Here is a 20,760-nt window from a genome sequence, read left to right on the forward strand (position 1 = left end):
GGGAAGGAGAGCAGGTTTCAGAGATATAGCTTGGGTGTGGGGAGAAGATCCATCATTAGCCCACAGACAGTGGTTCGAGCTAAACAAGCTGCTGGGCTTGTGGTGCAGCAGTGAGGAGAGACAGGGAGCCCAGTCAGAGCCTTGGGGCACCAGGGCACTTGTGGCAGGTGAGGCAGAGAGCTGCCAGGTGCCAGCCTGCCACCCAGGTGAAGGGAGACACAGGCAGAATGATGTCTCAGAGCCAGTTAGAAAAGCACATGGAGCGTGTTTAAAGCCATGTTGCAGGGTCAGTGATGGCTGACAGCTGAAGAGAAGAAATCAGTGCAAGAGTTGAGCCATTCTCTCATTTTTTACTGTTTTTTTCTCCTTTCAGAATTTGCAGGATGAGCGTCAGCAGCCAGCTCCAGGTAACGCTGCAGCAGGGGAGCACGTGTCCGATGTGCATGCAGCAGAGCTGCAGGGCAAAATCCAGCACTTTGAAGCTGCCAACAAGGTATTTCTTCTTGAAGAGCACATCCAGTGCTAGTGAGTCTGATGTGGTTAGTGTCAGAGGGTGCCTCCTGGGCTGGCTGGAGGCAGGTACCTGCACCACTCTCCCAGCAAGGGTGTGTGCTGGTGTGTGATTCTCAGTGCTGTTGTCTGCCAGCTTCAATTAAAGGCATTTGCCTTTTTTTTTTTTTTTTTTCTCTGCAGCTGGGCTGTGTAAATTTTTCATATTTGATTATGCAAATCATTATTTTGAATGAACTTTCCACTTGCCTGGTGAGCCTTCCAGAACTGGTGAAGGAGAAATGCACTGGGCTGTTTCCCTGTCTCTTGGATTTGTGTGAGCTGAGCCTGGTGTAGGAGAGAGGGAGTCCTGATTTCATTTCTGGTTGGTTTTTTTCCAAGCAGAAGGGAGATCAACGTAGCGGGGGTCCTGGTTTCATTTCTGTTTCAATACTTGGGAAAGAAGCATGTGTCTGAGTTCTCTTTAAGCAGATCAATATTAACACATGTTGAGAAAGGTATATGTTCTTAATTGTGCTCTTGAGCTCTAAAGTAAATTTATATCCTCTGGAAAAACAGGTTAAATGTGGAAAAAAATTGGGATGGAATATTTATTTAAACCTGGGGATGGCTGTAAGGTGCTGCAGCTGCCTGGACTGCAAAGCTTGATGGAAATAGAGACCCAAAGCCCAGTAAATGCAGTTAGAAGTGTTTAAACAGGTTAGGGGGAGTGTCTCGGAGAAGAGATAACAGGACAGGTGTGTAAACTAATGAACGACAGGAGGAAATTATGTGGCAGCACCAGCTCCTTCAGAAGCTGAGTCCTGAGTAAGTTCGTAGGAAGAGGTGTATCATCCAACTTCAAGAACGCCAACAGGCAGCATGTTTAGAAATGCTAATGAGCACTTTTTTAACTGTACAATATGTGCTGTGTCGTGAGCTTTATGGTGAAAGCAGCAAACTGTCCTGAAACTGTTTGAGTGGGTGGTGTTCTCTTTAGGGTTATAGTGTCAAAGGCAAAGGTCCCTCAGGTTGTAAACCAGCCATGGAGACTGGTGAGAGGTTCCCCTTTGCTTTGCAGCCGTGCTGTTGGCTTGCTGGCAGTGGCCAGGCTCTTTCATGCTGAAGCCAGAACTTAATGTGAAATAAGCCACTGATTTGATCAGTGAATGTATAGCTTCTTCATACTGATATTTTTCTTCCAGATTTTTTGAAGGATTTTGGGCTGAAGCAGCCCCTTTCCTTTTGAGGAAACAGAAACAAATGATAGAGACCGGGAGGGAGGGCTGCTGGGCAGCCTGAGTGAGGCTCTCCTGGAGTATGTGGGAGGCAGTATGATCTGTGAGCCCAAGCCTGAAACCTCTGCCCTGCACCTGAGGGAACAGAAGCACGGCAATAAGTCCTGGGAAGGGCCTTTGTATTTACTCACCGGTCTCCACCCAGCTCCAACGGTGTTTACAGACTCTAGAGGGAGCCACGTTGACCTCGATGTGGTCAACACCAGGGCTGTATGGAGTAAGGAGTGGAGGGAGTCTTAAGGGTGTTTACATAGAGCATTAAGCAGGATTAAATAAACCCAACCTATTTCTGTCTTCAGTTGTTACAGGAAAAGCTGAATGAATTGAATTTTGAATTAAAATCTGTTCAAGAAACATCACAAAGGCAAGATCGTACAATCCAGAGTCTGAACGAGGCCCTGAAGAGCAAAGAGAGTAAGGTAATGGTTTAGGGTGAGCAGGGTGGTGCTCACCAAAACAGGGAACTGTGCTCTAGCCTTGTGGGCAGTGGCTGAAAAGGAATTCTTGAGCCACTGCTTGGCGTCCTGCATCTCAGTAAATTATTTCTTGCAAAGCCTCTTTCACGTGGTGCTGAGGTGTCGTAATCCAGGCTGGAGGCTTGGGATGGGAGAGTTTGTGCTTGGTTTGCCACTGACTGGGCTTCCTGTGCTTGGGCTCAGACAGAGGAGCTGTGCCACATCATCGACGGGCAGAATGAGACCATGGCCAAGCTGCGGGATATGTTACACAGAAACCATCCGGGACAGCTGCAGGTATGTCCTGGAAAGCCTCAGGTGTATCAGGTTTCATTCTAAAGGGATTCTGGTTTTTAAATCCCTCACATGAAGAGAATCTCTGAGTTTCTCTGAACTCTTCTTTTTGCCAGGTGTCAGAGAGCCCACTGTCACCCCAGGAGCAGCAAATGTCACTGCTCGATCTTCAGAACACACTTTTCTGCACCAAACTGGAGGTGCAGAAACTGAAGAGAGCTCAGCGTCAGAAAGAGCATCAGCTGGCTGAAGCTAAAAGAGCAACCCAGCTCCTGGAGACCACGGTCCATGAGGAAGAGCAGCAGAAAGAGGCAACCTGGAAACACAATCAGGTATGACAGGCACTTAGCCTGGAACTTTTTAGGTTTACACGACTAAGAAGCACTGATGTAGGCAATACTCTGTTCTCGTTCATCATTTCTGCTGGCAGCAGACTGGGCACACTTGTCTAACCCCTTGTCACACGTGGCAGGGAAAATTCTCCAGCCTCCTTAGTGTCATAGCTGAGGATTAAGAATCAGCAAAGACCCTTGATAGTGGGTATGTTGTCACTTGTACATCACTGGCTGGTGCAAATGTCCATCTCTTTTTGTGATGTTCATGTCCCCTGCTGCACAGCTTAGCTGTGATTGACTAAAGCTCTGCCTGTGGCCAGAGCAAGGGGTTTAGACGGATGGATACCCTGGGCAATTAAATAAATTCAAACACTATAGCAGTGTGCTTTGAGATATGAAAGTTGTTGCATTGCAGAGCATTTTTAGCTGTTCCCACAGCCCTTTCTCAGATTGGCCAACTGTTTGTTGTTGTCTCGAGGACTGAATTCCAAGGTATGTGCTTTTTCCTTGCAGGACCTGCGTGCTGTGGTACAGCAGCTGCAGGCAGAGCTGCAGGACAAGGCTCAGCAGCTCCAGACTTTGGAGTGGGAGAAAAGCCGTGAGCTGCAGGCCCAGGAGCAGAGAGTTCAGCGTTTGACTCAGCAGCTGGCTCGCAAGGAGCAGCTTCTGCAGGTGAGTTGCAGAAAGATCTGAGTTGAGCATAATCAAATGGAGTCCCTGATCCTTTTTTGGTATTTGGCCACGCAAAAGTCTGTCTGTAGCTTTCATGCATGCCTTTTGAAGAAAGGAAGGAAGGAGAAGCTTCTGGGCCCCCAAGGTGAGGAATAAGGCACAGGTATCCACATACCTCAGCCCACAGCAATGCCTGGTGAGCCCTGGCAGGTACTAATCAGCCAGCCCCAGGTGCTGAGCCTGCTGTAATGTGAAGGCTAGAGCCAACATAGGGTGGAGGGAGTTATCCTGATTCTCCTGTGCTGCTCTTGGGGGTGGGGAAGGTTTCTGTGCTGTCAGTTGTTCTAGGGGCCATGTGTGTGTGATCTCTAGGAGTCCAGGGAGCTTCTGCAATGCCAGCAAAACTTGGAGAAGAGCCCTGCAGCCATGAATGCCATGTTGGAGAAACTGCAGCAGCGTGTCAGTGACAGGGATGCTGCTCTGGAGGTGAGCACATATTGTAGGCCATCTTTCAGTTGCCCCTGAGGCTCAGCCTTTGGGTTACCATCAGCCCCAGCCTGAGCCCAGGCGTGACCATATCTTCTGCATGCTCTTCATGGCTCATCCTTTGAGAGGAGTCCCCCTGGCAGGGGGAGCTGAAGTCCAACATACAGGGCGTGTTGGCTGCAGAGCCCCATCACCCCATTCTGAGTGATCCCCTGTGTCACACAGCGAGCAGTGGATGAGAAGTTCTGTGCCCTGGAGAAGAAGGAGCAAGAGCTGCAGCAGCTGCGTCTGTCCGTGCGGGAGCGCGGCAGTGACCTGGAGAGGCTGCGCAGTGTCCTCTGCAGCAACGAGGCCACCATCCACGTGAGTGCTGGGACCTGTGCCTGCACCCTCCAGCATGGCTCTGGGGACCTGGTGTTAGACACGCCTTCCTGTCAATGCTCTGGGGAGAGTGACTGCAGGTGTTGGGCTTCCTCTGGCCTTGTGTGTGGAGCAAGTTCCTGTGTCACTCTTGTTTCTGGGCTGGGCATAGCGGACACCTGGAGCAGATGGGTGAATCTGTATGACTCTGTTAACAGTAGAGACTGGTATTTCCAGTTTTGCTTAAGTTTCTGTCACTGCCTAAGCTGCTTCTGTTGTGGTACTCAGAGCCTGGAGAGCCTCCTGAAAGCCAAAACCCTGGAACTGGAGCAGATCTCAGCAACCTGCCAAAATCTCCGCTGGCTCAAAGAGGAGACTGAGGCCAAATCTGGCAGCAGGCAGAAGGAGCAGGAGGGGATCATCCAACAGCTGCAGACCTGCCTGCATGACAGGAACAAGGAAGTGGAGGTAAGGCCTTAGCTTGGCTTCCTGAGCCTTCAGCTAGCTTGTCCATAGAGAGAGTGGTCCCAAACCAGAGGCTGCTGCCTGCGTCATCTGAAGCAGTGCTCAGTGTTTGGAGGCTGGCTGCTTTTGGCATTTGAACACATCTGTGCCAGCTGATACTGCCCCCTCAGCTACACCCAGGCTGGAGAGTCCTTGAACAACTTCCAGTCTCTTTCCTTTCTTCCCCCTTGCTCAGGAACTTACAGCAACTCTGCTGTGCAAGCTGGGCCCTGGGCAGAGTGAGGTAGCAGAGGAGCTGTGCCTGCGTCTCCAGCACAAGGAGAAGATGCTGCAGGATCTCCTCAGCGACCGGAACCGCCAAGCCATGGAGCATGATGCTGAAATTCGGGAGCTGCTGCAGGCTCTGAGCACCAAGGAGCAGCAGAGCAGAGTGAGTTTTGCGCAGTGCCACAGTGGGAGACTGAGGTGGGTGGCCCTGACTTTTGTTAAGCAAAGAGAAGCCCCTGAGTGGGCTCAGCGAAATGGAGGGGTTTGTTCCTCTGTACAAGAGAGGCTGGTGAGCAGACGGAAGGGCTGCACTGGAGTGGGTGTGAGTGGCCAGGAGCAGTAACTGCCCGGCTGGTTTGCAGAGTCTCCAGTGACAGATAAATATTGAGATGGTTTCCCTTAGTCTCTAAGGAAGAAGAGGGACCAGGATTGTACCCCTGGTCGTGGCCCTATCCCTAATTTTCCCCCTCAATCAGGTGGCTGCAGAGAAGATGGCACAGGCTTTGGCTGAAAGGAGCTGTGAGCTACAACTGCTACGCCAGCACATGTTGGGGAAGGACTTTGTTGGGACCCAGTCAGCTGGTGCCAGGCCATTGAAGCAGGATAAACAACCCATACAAGTAAGAATCATGCACTGTATTTCTCTGTCTGTGGCCTTGGGGCTTGAGAAAGAACTGATTGCCACAGAAGGAAGTCGGAGAGAGAAGAGCACCACAGAGAATGATAGAAATGAAAGGGGGATTACAAAAAAGACTTTCTAGAGGAGGAGAAGAAACTGAGCAGGAGTGCTGCCTGAGTATTCCGATCTTGATTTCACCAGCTTTTGTCACTTGGTGTCTTTTTGTTTTGATGGAGCAGTAATTGAACCCTGGGGCACGTGAGAGTATGAAAGACATCCACCCTTTGACCTTTCAGCATTGACCCACTCCTTCCATGGGCCGGGCTGCCTTGCTGTATTGTAATCCCCTCCCTGACATTGTCACATTCTGGAGGGGACAGGAGAGCTAAATTTAGCTCCCACTAATTCTTGGCAGAGCCTGCTGGCTGTTTGCTGTCTCTTCCACAATTGGAGTTGGTATTTTTAAAGCAGCTTTACTAAAACCCCCTTTGAGGCTGAACACAGCTCCAAAGCTGCATATGCTATGGCTCCTACTTGAGCAGCTGTTAATGGTTTATTGGTGAGCTGTTGGATGTTTTTAAGCAGCTGTAAACAGGTTTCTATTCCCAGCTCTAGAGACTTCCAGGGATGTGTTTTCCTTCCTGCATGGTCTCTTTGGGCCATGGCTGAGATAAAGATGAGTCTCAGTTGAAAGACGGTCTTGCTGCAATTGAGTGAAACCTGTTTAATCTTCACTGAGAAGACGGTGGCTGCCAGCAGCTTCCCAGTGCCAAACAAAACAAGACCAGTGCCCTCTTCCCCACACATACAATTTCTGGGTGCAGTTCACTTGTTCCTGCTGCCTGGCTATATCCCCTTCATTGGTTTTTTCACATTTTAGAGGTGTCAACGAAACAGCCAGCAGCTTTGCTGCAGTCCTGGAGTTCTGGGGAAGCTGTGTGTTCCCCATGAAAATGCAAACTTGCAGACTTTTATGTTTTCAGGAGATACTGCAAAGAGCTTCTGGAGCTACAGTCATTGCTGGATCCCCACAGGAGGACAGCAGTTGCAGGACAGAGGGAAGTGAGTGTGGAACAGCTTCTTTTGAGGTTCCCAAACATGACTGGGGCTTTCTGGGGAAACACGATCACATAAAACTGTGGAAGAGTAGAGAACCTGGAACAAGAGAATTTTGAAAGAAAGCTCTGCCTCTCTTCTGGGTGATGTCCGAGGGTGGGAGTAAGGGAAAGAGAAAGGCTGCTGTTGGGCTTGAGCTGAGCTGTTTCTATTCAAGATCTGATGACACTGGAGAGTTTTTGCCTTGTTTCAGGCTGAGCTGAGACAAGTGTAACTGTTTTGGTTTTTGCCTTGGGACCAGGGCACTTGAACTTTACCAGGGCCGGGACAGCAGGCCTGTGATGTTGCCATTGCTTTCAGCTGGTGTTGAAAGATCAAGCAGGGAAGATAAGAAACAGTGTGATAGGGAGCACAAGCATCAGGGCGCTGTCTTGCCAGAGGGGGATTGTGTGTGATCCTGGGATCTGAACTGGCACACGGTCTTCCTGCAGTAACCAAGTTGTCTTTGCAGTTACAATGTCAGCAGCAGAACTGGAGAAGGATCTTGTCAATGCCAAAGAGGAGCTGGAGCTAATGGCAAAGAAGGAAAGGGAAAGCAGGGTGAGCCTGTGAGGGAGCCTGTGCTGATCTCCTTTGCTTCTGGGAGATCTTAGGGCTGCCCCTCACTGGAGGTTTTGGACCCTACTCTTGTGAGGGTACCCCCAGTGAGGGAAATGGGGCAGTGTCCTGCAGGGGGGTGTTGGCTTTCAGAAGTCTCTGACAGGCTTCCCTTTCCTCTGCAGCGGGAGCTCACTGCTCTCCAGTCTGTCGTGGCCACACAGGAGGAGGAGCTGCAGGTGCAGGCCTCAGATATCGAGTCCTTGACCAGAACCATCCAGATGAAAGAGGACCTCATCAAGGTGAGATGCTGTGCTGGGCTGGGTGAGTTCCACCTGGGGAGGCTGCAGAGGAGTCTCTTCATCCCCCACATCCTCAGAGCAGTGTGGCTTCTGGCTGGCCTACAGCTCTCTGGGTTCCTTTGGCTAGAAGGCAAAAGCCCCAAGCCCCCAGACTGTTCTTATTTGGCGTTTTGCTCTTTCTGTACCAAACACTCTCCTTCAAGTCCTTTAATGAGCCTGCACCCTTCCTGTGTCCCTTCTTGGTTCTTACTGAGCACTATGGTCTGTGCCTAATCCACTCTCGGTGCTTTGGCTTTTTTTTTCTTAGAAGACCTGGATCTTTCCAAAACGCTGGAAGCTTCTGGCAGTTGCATTCCGGGGAGGTTTGCGAAGGTCCAGCTGTCTTTGTTACTGATCCCTTCCTCTCTGAGCTGTCCTGCTGTTTGTTGGGTTTCAGGATCTGCAGATGCAGCTGGTGGATCCTGAAGAAATTCCAGCCATGGAAAGGCTGACACAAGAAGTGCTGGTACTTCGGGAGAAAGTGGCCGTAGCAGAGTCCCAAGGACAGGAGGCTACTGGAAACAGAAGGCAGCAGGTAGTGTGCCAGTGGGGCAGGCTTGGATGTGTTTGTGGATCTCCTGGTGCTCAGTTATGAGGCTTTGTTTTCAGCCTTTGGATATGCCAGGATGTGCTTCTTCTTGGAAAGGCGGCTGTGTGTGGTTGTGGGAATACAGAGGAGACGATCAGTTCTCTTTAGCACTTGTCCAAAGGGCAGAATCTTTTGGGAGTCCAGGGATGACATCGACCAACTTGAACACAAGCAAGAGAGGAATGGGAGCCCCCAGTTTGTCAGGGACAACTAGATACCTCCTTTGATTTTTGTCTCTGTTTAAGAGCTGCACCTTGTCTCTTCTCTCCAAGCAGTTGTTACTGATGCTGGAAGGGCTGGTGGCTGAGAGGAATCGGTTAAATGAGGCTCTCCAGGCAGAGAGGCAGCTCTATGGCAGCCTGGTGAAGTTTCACACACACCCAGACAGGTAAGTGAGGCTGCCTTGGCTCTGTGCTGCCCTGCTTTGCTGCCAGGGCAGACATGGCTGGTCCAGTGGGACAATCCCTGAAGCAAGGGATCACTCTGCAAGTCTGAGAGTTTTCAGTGGGGGAAGAGGCAGTCTAGGCAAAGGATCAGCCAAATGCTTTTTTGAGAGTCCAAGTTTTAGGCTGCCTTTTTCCCTTGAAGAGGCTGCACTGGCCAGCTTTAATGGCTCCCTAAACTCCCCCCACTGTCATGGGATTTCAATCTCTGTTCCTTGGCTTATCTTTCCCCAGCTCTTTTTCCCACCCACACTTGGCCACCTTTCAGAGACTGCTGTCAAATTCTCAACCAACTCTTGGGTTGATAAGGATCTCTCTAGGTGCTTATCCAGGCAGTTGCTTGTCCTCTGATTTAATCCCCTGCCCTTCACAGGGCTGCAGCCTCTGGGATATTTGAGCTACCTGATGGCAAGAGAGCACATAAGTGGAGTGCTTGGGAAGTAGTGCAGAACAGCTGTGGCTCCGAGGCCCCTACCGCGGGCTGGGGCCTTTTTTGGGGGTGGCTGTGCTCTGGGGCGGTTCGAGGTGAGGCAGGAGGCGGCTGAGCTGCCTGGGGAGCCCGCGGGGCTGTGCCTGGCTCCGTGCCCCTGCGGGTGGGGCCGGTGCGGGCTGCGCTGCCTGCAGCCTGTCTAACGCTCTTCCCTCCCGCGCCGCGTGTCCGCTCAGCGCTGCCAGAGACCACGCCCTGCAGGTGGAGCTGGAAGGGGTCCACGAGCTCCGGGGACAGCTGGAAGAAGCTCTTGGAAGAAGCCTGGCGTGTTTGAGCAGGCTGGAGACACAGGGCGCCATAGGAGGTGGGGAACAGGAGCGTGTGAGAGTCCTACCCCAGCATGCCTTCTGAGCACTGGCGCTCGCCCGCCTGCCACGGAAACGGTTCACTAACCTGTCTCACTGACTCTGAGCTTTGGTACTTAGCGATGGTACGATAGAACTGCTGCAGGGCTTTTTTTTGTTGTTGTTGTTTTGGTTTGGTTTTTTGTTTGTTTGTTTTTTTTTTGGTTTGGTTTGGTTTGGTTTTTTTTGAGCTGCTTTGGAAACGGTGATCAGTGCAATCCACCCGTGTCTAGTGTATGTTCCTGTCTGACCCACCCTGGTGGCCACTGATGTTATTTGCACATTCAAATCATTCCATTTTAGTTATCCCCCCTCTATCTTCCCTGTCTTCCCACCACCATGGGCCAAATAAAGATTCCCTATCTCTGAAGGAAACACCAGATGTTTTCTATCATCTCCCAAGTGCATGAGTGTGAGTTTTTGTATTCCCTCACCATTTTTCTTACCCAGTAACATCCACCCCTCGGGTTGATGGTGGCTGGCCCAAAGGGAGACAATGCATATGGAAAAGTGCGTTCCAGAGACGGAGAATTCAAGACCTGGGGACACTTGCCTGGGCATTTTACACAAGACTTGAACATAGAACCAGAAATTCAGTTTATGCTTAAACCAAATCCTACTCCAATGCTAATGATTTTACTGACTGGCTTTTTTTTCCCTAATTGTAAGTAGTTTCAACCTAACTTGCAAGTGCCTTCATGGGAGAGCTTCCTCTTCTTTTTGACAGATGGTTTGGGGGGACTGAGACCTGTCCCTGCTCCCAGGGTCTGGGCTGCATCTACTCCCTCACTAGTATGTGCACATATCCCTTACATGCTCCATGTGCCCCTTGGGCCATGAACAGGACCCTGTTTCTGAGGTGCTGGTGTCTCTCCCCCTTGGCACCACTGCATACCTTTTCCAGGCCCTCTTCCACCTCCTCTGGGAAAAGCTGAAAAACAGTAGCAACAACCTTCCACTGCCCAGGGCTTTCCATGCAGAGTGGGCTGTGAATCTGCTGTCCTTGTATTCAGTCACTTCTCAAAATGGCAGGAGCAAATTTTGCACCTCTGAGCATCTGTTTGTGCTTGCTGGGGAAGCTGAACTAGGGGCAGGCAGAGCAGAAGGACTCCGTGGTGCCGGGCTGCACACCTGGACCCGTGACTGCTCTGCTGCATGGCTCCTTGCAACTGCTTCAGCTGGTACGGCCTGTCCCGTGCCTCGTGCTGCCTTGAGGCCTTCTCCTCCCTGTGCCACATGGGGATGGGAGGCAGCAGAGCTCTCCCTTTGCACGAAGCAGGTCAGCACTCAGCTGCGCCGTGACCGCAGCAGTTCCCCGTGGCTTGGAGGGACACAGCTGGGAGCTGATGGGCAGCTCTGGATTTTGTTAGTTTTTCCGTTCTTGTGTTTCATCTCATTCCCTTCCTCTCCCTTCTCTGTGTTAGCACCATCTTCTCTTCATCCTTTTGCTTCTCACTTTGTAGAAGCATTTGTGTCCCTGTCCTTAGCTTTCCACTGTCCCTCTGCCATCCTGGCACTGATGCCCAGCTGGCCCCTGGTCCCTTGGGTACCCTGGAGCCCAGGACCCAGCCCAGACTCATTGACATGGCCTGAGAAGGAGTCTTGGCTGGTGCTCAGGCATCTCCCTTCTCCGCCTGTGTCTGTTTTGCTGTAGATCTGTCCCTACCTCTGTTAGCATCACTGCTGTGAAGTGCCCCTTTAGGGGCAGTGTTATCCTAGGCTCAGGTGCCCCAGCTTTTCTGGCCTGTTCTTTAAGGCCTCCTCTTATTCCTGATAATCCTGGCTGAGCATTCCCTGCCTGAGATCACCCTCTGTCAAACTGTGAAGTGCTTTGTACTGTCTCATAGCTCTTTGTAGAAGTTATTCCTTCCTCTCTGAACCTCCCCAAGGACCTTGCTTCCTGTCCCTTGTTCCCAGCACTGTGAAGGTTTCTGTGCAGCCAGCGTACCTGAGTGTCCCTTGCTTGTGGCCCATGGACAATTTGCAAGCATGTAACTAATTCTCTGTGCCTTCAGGCTGGGCTGAAAACGGGGAGGCTGTGGAAAAGTAGAGCTGTGGTTGCATCTCGTCTCCTGTGGCACACGCAGAGCTGAGCAGCCTGGTGTGCTCCTGCTGTGATGGGGGCTCAAGCACATGGTGACCACCAGCCTGGGCACAGCTGCCCTGCGTGCACACATCTCTGCTCCTCAGCTCCAGCTTCCTTTTCTGCCTCCTGTTTTTAGTTGGTTTGGGGTCCTTTTTCCTTGAGAATTGCACTCCCTTTTACTCCTCAGCCGTGGAGCGCTGGGAGCCATGCCGAGCTGTGGGCAGTGGTGAGAAGGGGGATGCCGTGCCCTGTCACAGGAGCTGGTTCTCCCATGTTCCCAGAACAGCTGTGTGTCACCCTGCTGTGGTCCCTCAGCCATGCTGCCCCACCTTGAGAGCCTTGTGGCCCTCAGCCCCCCAGTAAAATCTGCAGCCAACCCTCACCCTTCAGGGCCCCACAGGCACTGCTGCCGCCCTGGCTGCTTCAGCAACCAGCAGGTTCTGTCCCTGGGGACTCACAGGCTGTGCTTTGGCTGTGCCGAGTGCCACCTACAGGAGCTGCTGCTTCTCTGCGGTGCTGCTATCACAGCTGTCGCTGCGCGTTTTGCTCCCAGAGCAGCATTTCTCCGTGATGGCTGTCCTTGCTCTCTGGGGCGGTGATGGCTGGCTGTGCTCCCTGGGGCACGGCTGCATCCCATGCTGGGTGATGTCTGCCCAGGTTCATCAGTGAGGTGCCTCACATTTTTGCAGCCTTATGGCACACGTGGGTCTCCTGAACGTATCCCCATCTCTGAGCACAGTGCCCTGTGCAAACGCCTGCCCTGCTGCAAGGCACATTCCTTGGCTATTCTTTCTGAGAGCCAGATGCAGTCCTGTTGGCTTCCCCCTCACAAGTGCTGCTTGGCATCTCTCCTGACAGCATCTCTGTGTGTTCCCCTGCTCTGTGTTCTGCCTTACCTGGCAGCTCCGGAGTTGATGGTGATGGATTTGGCTGCAGGCAAAGCAGTTACCTCTCCTTTGTGCGCACAGGCAGCTGTGGAACCTGGCCCTTCACAGCACTAGGGGATAGTCTTGGGCCCTGTCTAAATGTCTCTCCCCCTGGGGAGAAGAGGGATTGGGGATACACCCATCTCCCAGCTGCCCAGACCGAGGGGTTCGAGTCCTCACCCAGGGTTTGGCACCAGGGGGCCAGGAGCAGAGCTGTGTGCAAGCAGAAACACGTGACCCCAGCTCTGCCCAAGCCCCCATGCAGTGTGGTACGGGACACAAGGTGTCCCTTTTACCTCTGCAAAGCCAGCACAGGGCTTGCAAGGAGCCCCAGGCCATCCCTGACAGCACGGCTTGGGCACTGTGGGCAGGGTGGCTGCTCCCCAGCTGCCCCTGCCTGGACAGGTGATGGTGGGGTGTGCACCCCAATCCTCCCACTGGGCTGGGACGGTCCAGCGAGGCTCCCTGGCCGTGCTGCCGCTGCTGGCTGTGGCTTGTGAAGTGGCTGCAGGCTGGGCGGTGCACGTGTCCGCGTGTCGGGCAGCAAGCACGAGGTGTGCGTGGGGCAGGAGCCGCTGCTGTTGTCCAATCCCCGGGGCCGTTGCCTCCCTCAGACATGGGCCAGCACAGGGTCCAGTGTGCAGGGAGGGGTGGCAGCACTCAGGGACAGCAGGGAAACCTCGGTCCAGCCGGGAGTATCCCAGCACCAGGTGCGTATGAGAGCAGACACCTACCCTGCGGCTGCCCGCAGCGACCACGGCGAGGAGGGGCCAGAGGCAGTGCTGCCGGTGCCGCTGCTCTGAGCGCCTTGCCGTGCTCTGCTGTCCCCTAGGTCAGGCCGCAGGTACACACACCGATGCCAGCACCAACTTCACCGACAGCATGAAGGAGGAGGCAGCCCGTGGCTTGGCAACCCAGCAGGTGAGTCGGGGAAGAGCCACGCCGGGAACAGGGGTGGCGGAGCTGGGCATTGCGCCACCGCCAAACGGCGTCCCAGCCCCTTCGGAAACGTCCCTGTCACCCTCTGTCTTTGTGTTCTAGAGCAACCCCCGGGCTCGCAAGGAAAATGGGGGCGCTGAAAGGAGCACAGCACCCACCGTGCCCGAACGGGAGCTGCGGGCTGAGGAGGAGCTGCGGGAGCTGAAGGCGCAGCTGGAGGAAGCCGGCTTCTCCTCTGTCTCCCACATCAGGCAAGAGCTCTGGGGCTCTGGAGCCAGGGATGGCAGTGGCCGGAGGGAACACCCTGCATTCCGGCCTCTGCCTGTCCTTTACTGTGCCTTGTGCCCGCAGGAAGGCGATGCTGAGCCTGTGCCTGGAGAACGCGGAGCTGAAGGAGCGGATGGGTGAAGCCACGTCGCTGCTGGAGAGCGGGGAGCAGGAGGAGCCTGGGACGGGCAGCTCCCTGGCCCCTGAGCCCCGGAGGCTGCAGCGGAAGAGCCGCAGCTCCTTTGGGGACCGCCCGGCCGGAGGCAGCGGGGATGGCCTGGGGTTCCCGGCAGAGAGGGGAACTATGCCCACCAAACGCCCAGCGCTGGAGGCTCGATCCCAGGATGACATGCCCAAGAGACCCTGCCCCGGCAGCCCGGGTGGAGGGGATGGGAGCCGTGTAAGTGCACAGGGAACCGGGATGGAGATGAAAATAGAGATGAGGGTGGAAATGGGGAGCTGACAGCCCATCTTCCCTCCGGCAGGGGGAGGGCTCGGTTCCCGGCGGGGGCTGGCCAGGGCTGGGCGTGGAGCTGCGCTCCCAGGTGGCACAGGGCCAAAGGCAGTGCCAGGAGCTACAGGACAAGCTCGCTGCCTCGGAGGCCACAGTGCGGGCACAAGCTGAGCAACTGGAGAAATACCACGTCCTGCTCCGTGAGTTAAAAGCCAGGGTGGGGCGGGGGTGTGTTCTGAGCCCTGTGTACTGTGTGTGCGTGGGGCAGGAGTGGTGAATCCAGCCTGAGGGGACCTGAGCTGATGGTGCTGCCCAGCAGGTGAACCTCAGACACAGCAGCTCAGCAAGCAAGTACAGGTGGACTTCCAGGACCTGGGCTATGAGACCTGTGGGCGAAGTGAGACCGAGGCTGACCGTGACGAGACCACCAGCCCTGGTAAGGAGAGCCAGGGTTCCGGGGATCCCTGTTCTTTGCCCACCTGGCGTGGAGAAGTGACACAACGCGCTCTCTGCAGAGTGTGAGGAGCCAGATGTATTCAGTGAGACCAGCCTGGGTGAAGAGCTGGGGTCTCCATGCCAGCCAGGGATGTCCAGAGTGGGCAAAGCTGCTCAGAAAACCATGGCCCTGGAGGATGTGGAGGCACTGCACCAGCACATCCAGGACCTCAAGGCCCAGCTGTTCAATGCCAACAAGGTGATCCACAGCCTGCAGCGCCGCGCCCGCTCCATCTCTGTCACCAGCGGCTACACCTCGAGTGCTGAGCGGCCCCTGCCAGCTCCCAAGTCCTTGGCATCCCCAGCCCACAGCCTGACAGACGAGGACGAGGGCTGGCAGTCAGACGGCCATGGCACACTCTGCCCTCCCGCCCTGCGGGCACACCGTGACCTGCAGAGCCTGGTGCACCGCGTCGCCCTGCTCGAGGCACAGCTGCCCGCAGCCAAGCACGGAGCCTCTTTGCCCAAGGAGCTGCAGTCTGCCACTTGGCCAGGGTATGGCCCTGGGGGCTGGGACCAGATGGGGAGATACGGGGATTTCCAGGAGTTGCCCAAGGCTGGCGGCTCCTTGTTGCATGGTTTCCCTGCAGGTGGGTTCCTGGGGTGTTCCTGTGGTGGGACAGAGTCTCAGCAGTGGATGATGCACAGACTCCCTCCCCAGCACTTCATCCCTGCTGTGTTCTCAGGGGGTCTGGCTGCTCTGTGAACACCCTGCCTTCCCATCCCTCCTAGGAAATACAACTCTTTGATCCAGGCACAGGCTCGGGAGCTCTCCCACTTGCGGCAGATGCTGCGGGAGGGCCGTGGGGTGAGCCGCAGCTTGGCCCAGCACCTGCGGGATGCCCTGCAGTCCTTCGAGGACCTCCTTCGTGGCACTGACATCGACTACTACCTGGGCCAGGGCTTTCGGGAGCAGCTGGCCCAGGGCAGGCAGCTGGCTGAGAGGCTCAGCGACAAGCTGGGCATTAGTAAGTACCTCCAGGGGAGCAGTGGGTGTGTATGTCATGGGTGTGTGATGGGTCAGGAGAGGATGCTTTGATGGGTGAAGAGCAGTGGACACTGTCACATCATGTGAGTTGGGCTGTCCTGTCCTGCTACAGCTCTGTGTGGGACCAGGCATCCTGGAGCATGGAGACACTGACTGGCTCTTCCCTGGCTTGTTTTTTCAGGAGATCGACAAGATGGGGAAGATAAAACCAGTCATGAACTCCTGGCACAGAGGTACCTGTTCCCAGGGAAAGGTTTGTGGGATGTGTTTGGCATGGGCGCCCTGGGGTCTATCACTGCTCTTGGGGTGGGGGCCCAGGGTGCCCTTGAGGTCTCTGCCTCAGATGGATGTCCTGGGGCTGCCTCTGCTCTGGGGATATGGAGCACCATGGGCACTCCGTATCTCTGAGCAGCCTTGTGGGAACTAGCAGGACATGGCATGTGGGGCATCATTTAGGGAAGGGCTGTGGGATGAAGGTCAGACCTGGTAATGGGCAACTTCCACAGGCTCAGCCGAGAGCTCCAGGAGAAGGAGAAGGTGATTGAGAGCCTGGAGGTGAAGCTGCAGGAGCGCTCTGAGTCCCCAGGCAGCAGCTGCCCACCCTCGGAGTCATCCCACTCCGCCAGCAGCTCATCCTTCACCTCCGAGGGGCTGGAGCCCTGCTCTGATGGGGATGCGGCCAGCGAGTACAGCCAGTGCCATGAGGAGCCCACCCAACACACAGGTACCACTCAGTGACCAGGAGTCACTACTCTAGTGCCTCTGGACACAGAGACTTGGCTTCTTGGGGTGTGCCAGGCTCCTTAGAGCCCCAGGGAGGAGGGCTTTCTGCCAGGCTGAGCCAGAGCCACTGGAACACCTCTCTCCATCTCTCTCCTGTCTCTAGGCCTTCACTTTGACTCCTTGTCCAAACCTGTTGGTGCCCCCCTGCCTGCCCTGGCCCCTGGGCTGTCTCCTTTCCTCCCTGCCAGTCCCCCTCCTCCTGCAGCCCCACCACTCCTGGGCTGCTGTGGGAATTCTGTCTGCTCCCTGGCTGAGGCACAGCAGGAACTGCAGGTGCTCCGGAGGCAACTGGGAGAAAGTGAGCACGCTGCCTCTTGGCTTGGGTTTGGTCCTGCCTGCCCTGCATGCTGTGCTGTGACACATCATCCCCCACCCTCTCTTGACCTGCATGTCCTTCCCTTGATCTTCTTCTTCTCGGTGCTATGGCTTTGAGGTTGGGTCCCACTGCTCTGGCTGGGGGATAACAGGAACATGTGGCTCTCATGTAGAGAGGACCTGGTGGGGTGGAGGGACCCATCCAGAGACAGCACTAGCCCTAGGTGTAGACACTGCCATATCCCAGGTCCTCTAGGCTGATTCGGTAAGTTGTTGTGTAGGAGTGGGGCTGAGACCCTCCGCCTTGTGTCACATAATCATCAAGTCCTGGGAGAGCCCCTGCTCCTCAGGGGGAATAGGTTTGATTGGGACAGGAGGTCAGTGATGGGGGACACTGGACTGCACTGTTGCACAGAGCAAGAACAGGGGGAAAAGCAGATGGAGGGAGTGTGTTGCCCCATTCTTCCTACCTGCTCATTGTCCTCCTCCCCACTTTATCCTGTGTGTGCAGGTGTGACACTGCCCATGGCACCAGCAAAGCCTGCAGTTCCTTTGGGCCCCTTTGGAGAGAGCAGCAAAGCCCCAGCATCATTCTGCCGACACGGAGCACTGCAGGGCCTGGCCGAGCTCCCCAGGGCCACCAACACCCGCGCCCTCTGGGACGTGCCCGTGCCCGGCCAGCTGCTCTATGGGGCCCTGCCTCTGGGGTACCCCTCCGGCCAGAAGCTGACAGGTATGGTCCCTGCTGGAGAGCACAGGGGCATCCCACCTGCCTGTGGGGGACCTGGGAGGAGATCCAGCACCACCCCAGCTGCGGGGCAGGGCTCTGCTGTGGGGATGGCGAGAGGTAGGTGGCACAGGCTTTCCTGCCCTGAGCTGTGTCCCCGGCTGTGACAGGGGCAGACCTGCTGGAGGAACACCTGGTGGAGATCCGCAACCTGCGCCAGCGCCTGGAGGAGTCCATCTGCACCAACGACCGGCTCCGGGAGCAGCTGGAGCGCCGCCTGGCCTCCACGGGCAAGGCCAGCGGTACGGTGCTGCACGGGGCTAGGGCTGCTGGGGGCCAGGCCTCTGCACATCCCTCTGCTCACCCCATGCACAGCGGGGCACTGGGGAGAGACTCAGCGCTGGTCCCCTCCACAGGATTGCCCAGTGACGTCTGTGCCCAGACACCGGAGCTGGGGCTGCAGCTGAGCAGGGAGAACCAGGCTCTGCATGAGGAAAACCGGACCCTGCGGCTCCAGCGTGACCACCTCTCCCAAGGTAGGGCTGGGGCTGAGTCCCAGAGGGCACTGGCTGAGTGGGGTGGCGGTGACACCTCCGTGCTCTCTGTCTCCAGAGCTGGCACAGGTGCAGGAGACACTCCTGGCTGCCTGCTCCCGGGCACGGGAGGCTGAAGCAGAGCTGGGCCAGAGGCGTGGGAAGCAGCAGAGGCTGGTGGAGGAGCTCTCCGAGTGCCAAGAGAGCGTCCGACAGCTCCGGAACGAGCGGCGCTCTCTGCAGGAGGACAACAACAGGTAAGGTTTGGGGCATTGTGGCCTTGGGGCCACAGGACTGGGAGGGACGGCTGGCACCGGACCCACATGTCACCTCTGCAGGCTGCAGCACTCAGTGACGCTCCTGCAGCAGCAGAGTGAGGAGCAGCGCCTGCTCCTGCAGACCCTGCGTGCAGAGCTGCACGTCTACGAGAGCCTCCCTGGCCCCTCTGCTGAGACACGAGCAGGTATGGGACCCATGCACAGCATTGCTGCCTTGCTCCTCCTCTTGGGGTGCCTGGCCCCTCTGCAACCCTTGGGTGGTCCCAGACACTTCTGTGGCAGCAGGTTCTGCTGGCAGGCAGAGGGAGGGCAGGACCCCGGCAACCCTAGGCACAGAGCCCCATCTATATGCAGGTGTTTCTTGTTCCAGGCTGCTTCCCATCTCCTCCAGTGCGCGATGTTGGCACTAACTCAGCAGCTCCCCCCCTCTCCCCACTGCCCTCTGGCACGTCGGTGATCCGACGGATGGACGGTAGGTACCAGAGCCTGCCCGCGTGCAGGCCGCAGGGGCTGCTGAGATCTGATGAACTTGTGACAGCACCCTTGCTGAGCAAGACTGGAGAGCTCGGGACAGAGTCAAGTGCCCGGGATGGGACAGAGTGGGTCACGAGGGGAGAGGGCAGTGGTCCTCACCTAACCCAACTTGCTCCACAGGGCCATGTGGGACAGACACGCTGGGGAGGAAGAGCGAGGGGGCTCATGTCGTTGGCCGCCTGGACACGTACCGAGCCCTGGAGCAGCACATCGTGGAGGGAAAAGCCCTGGCCCGGGAGCTGATGTGTCTCACACGCCCAGCACTTGGGCTGCCCAACTGCCCGCTCCCAGGAAAGGAGGTAAAGGGTGGGCAGGACGGGGCAGGCAGCAGCTGGGGGCCAGACCCTCAGCGCACTGTGCGTTATGTGGCTCCCGAGCCCAGAACCAGCCCCGAGGCCTCCGGGGGCAGCTGGAGGCAGGGAGCCTCCAGCCCAGGGAATGCTGCCGGGCACTGCCCTGCCACGCTGGGCTGAGCACGGCCACTCCCTGTGGGGTGCAGCGGGATGGGGGTGCCCCAGCAGCACCTGCTCCCGCACCCTTCTCCTGCAGGCCCTGGGATGGACAGGCACAGGGCAGGGGCATCTGTGGGGCAGCGCCAGCACCCTGCACGGCATCCTGGAGGAGTGCGTGTCTCTCCTCGCTGCCTTCTGGAGCGCTGTGCTGCCCGTGAGCCCCGCCCAGCACCAGGGCAAGGTGAGCAGGGGCTGGGGGCTGGCAGGGCACGGGGGCCGGGTGCTCACTGCTCATCACACTCCTCTGTGCCAGGAGCAGGTGCTCCAGGGGGAGATCGCAGCGCTGCGGGCCCGGCTCTCCGAGAGGGAGGATGCTCTGCAGAGCACGGCCAGGCGGCTGCGCAGCACAGCCCAGCTCAAGGACAGCATGGAGCAGTTCATCGTCAGCCAGCGTACGTGGTGTGGTGGCACGGCCGAGCTGGCCTGGTCCCCACGTGCCCAAGGTGGTTCCACAGCACAGGGACCTCACTGACCCCATCTCTCTCTCCTGCAGTGACCAGGACCCACAGTGTGCTGCGCAAGGCCAGGACGAACCTGGAGGTGAGTTTTCCCTGAGGGCCAGTGCGGGATAGGAGTGGGTGTCTCAGTCCCGATGCCCTGGGGATGGACACAGATGGCACACCCTGTGGTGGCTGTCATGGAGTGCTGAGGCCTAGCCGGGTGAACCATGTGGGGGACACATTTTCCTTGTCTGTCCTCAGCCAGCATGCCCACGTCCCCAGGGCACGGTAGTGCTCTTCCTTAATACCATGTGTTCTCCTACCAGGTGAAGGCCCAGCAGGCCCTGCCTGTTGCGTGAGCCCTGTGCAGGGCAAGGAGCAATGTCGAGCATGGAAGAGCCCACTGGCTGCTGAGCCGTGCCATGCCAGAGGACTGGAGAGGACCCTGTCCCGGCTGCTTTGAGGGCTGGGGTGGGAAGGGGTCTGGGGTGTCCAGTGCTGCACAGTCAGTGGGTTTGGGCTGCTGTGGTGGTTGCATGCCCTCCACCAGCCTTTGCTTGGCATGGCAGCAGCAGCTGCTGGCTTGGGCTTTGTCTGGCCCCTGCTTCAGCACTTACTCCCTTCCACCCTCAGTGCTCAGAGGGGGGTGGCACAGCCCCCCACGCTGAGCACCCCTTGCCCTGGGCCCTGGTCCCCTCTGTAACCCTGATGAGTCCCTGTCCCTGCTTGTGGATGTATGTATATGTATATAGACAGAGGTACTGGAAATGCATTTTGGGGACTCTGGACATGTCGGGGCCCCAGCGCAGAAGGAAGATGTAAGAAATGCCATATTCTGTTCAGTGGCTGAAGAGTCCCCAATAAAGGTTTCCTTTGGGTTGTG

General features: G+C 56.4%; 1 protein-coding gene across 5 annotated transcripts in view; it reads left to right on the forward strand.

Moving 5' to 3' along the window:
* PDE4DIP (phosphodiesterase 4D interacting protein) overlaps positions 1 to 20,758 on the forward strand; it is a 35,876-nt gene extending 15,118 nt beyond the window's left edge. For 2 of the 5 annotated variants that reach the window (XM_066192029.1, XM_066192025.1), the window contains 37 exons: positions 374 to 493; positions 2,087 to 2,206; positions 2,447 to 2,539; positions 2,653 to 2,868; positions 3,385 to 3,543; positions 3,916 to 4,029; positions 4,255 to 4,392; positions 4,678 to 4,857; positions 5,090 to 5,284; positions 5,598 to 5,741; positions 6,724 to 6,802; positions 7,308 to 7,396; positions 7,579 to 7,695; positions 8,132 to 8,269; positions 8,596 to 8,711; positions 9,433 to 9,560; positions 13,445 to 13,533; positions 13,654 to 13,802; positions 13,903 to 14,218; positions 14,304 to 14,472; positions 14,592 to 14,708; positions 14,788 to 15,262; positions 15,500 to 15,735; positions 15,937 to 15,988; positions 16,262 to 16,479; positions 16,642 to 16,836; positions 17,365 to 17,586; positions 17,751 to 17,882; positions 17,997 to 18,116; positions 18,193 to 18,370; positions 18,452 to 18,576; positions 18,762 to 18,863; positions 19,046 to 19,224; positions 19,475 to 19,618; positions 19,691 to 19,829; positions 19,931 to 19,977; positions 20,204 to 20,758. In XM_066192029.1, the coding sequence (XP_066048126.1) occupies positions 374 to 493; positions 2,087 to 2,206; positions 2,447 to 2,539; positions 2,653 to 2,868; positions 3,385 to 3,543; positions 3,916 to 4,029; positions 4,255 to 4,392; positions 4,678 to 4,857; positions 5,090 to 5,284; positions 5,598 to 5,741; positions 6,724 to 6,802; positions 7,308 to 7,396; positions 7,579 to 7,695; positions 8,132 to 8,269; positions 8,596 to 8,711; positions 9,433 to 9,560; positions 13,445 to 13,533; positions 13,654 to 13,802; positions 13,903 to 14,218; positions 14,304 to 14,472; positions 14,592 to 14,708; positions 14,788 to 15,262; positions 15,500 to 15,735; positions 15,937 to 15,988; positions 16,262 to 16,479; positions 16,642 to 16,836; positions 17,365 to 17,586; positions 17,751 to 17,882; positions 17,997 to 18,116; positions 18,193 to 18,370; positions 18,452 to 18,576; positions 18,762 to 18,863; positions 19,046 to 19,224; positions 19,475 to 19,618; positions 19,691 to 19,829; positions 19,931 to 19,977; positions 20,204 to 20,236 (5,583 nt within the window). In that variant the 3' untranslated portion in view covers positions 20,237 to 20,758. The remainder of the gene's footprint in view (positions 1 to 373; positions 494 to 2,086; positions 2,207 to 2,446; positions 2,540 to 2,652; positions 2,869 to 3,384; positions 3,544 to 3,915; positions 4,030 to 4,254; positions 4,393 to 4,677; positions 4,858 to 5,089; positions 5,285 to 5,597; positions 5,742 to 6,723; positions 6,803 to 7,307; positions 7,397 to 7,578; positions 7,696 to 8,131; positions 8,270 to 8,595; positions 8,712 to 9,432; positions 9,561 to 13,444; positions 13,534 to 13,653; positions 13,803 to 13,902; positions 14,219 to 14,303; positions 14,473 to 14,591; positions 14,709 to 14,787; positions 15,263 to 15,499; positions 15,736 to 15,936; positions 15,989 to 16,261; positions 16,480 to 16,641; positions 16,837 to 17,364; positions 17,587 to 17,750; positions 17,883 to 17,996; positions 18,117 to 18,192; positions 18,371 to 18,451; positions 18,577 to 18,761; positions 18,864 to 19,045; positions 19,225 to 19,474; positions 19,619 to 19,690; positions 19,830 to 19,930; positions 19,978 to 20,203) is intronic. The other 3 variants (XM_066192027.1, XM_066192026.1, XM_066192028.1) reach the window with 3 other exon arrangements.
* Positions 20,759 to 20,760: the final 2 nt, after the last annotated feature.

The sequence above is a fragment of the Chamaea fasciata genome, unplaced genomic scaffold (assembly GCF_029207755.1).
Source record: "Chamaea fasciata isolate MVZ Bird 193981 ecotype frontalis unplaced genomic scaffold, bChaFas1.0.hap1 SCAF_10, whole genome shotgun sequence".
In the NCBI taxonomy this organism is placed as follows: domain Eukaryota; kingdom Metazoa; phylum Chordata; class Aves; order Passeriformes; family Sylviidae; genus Chamaea; species Chamaea fasciata.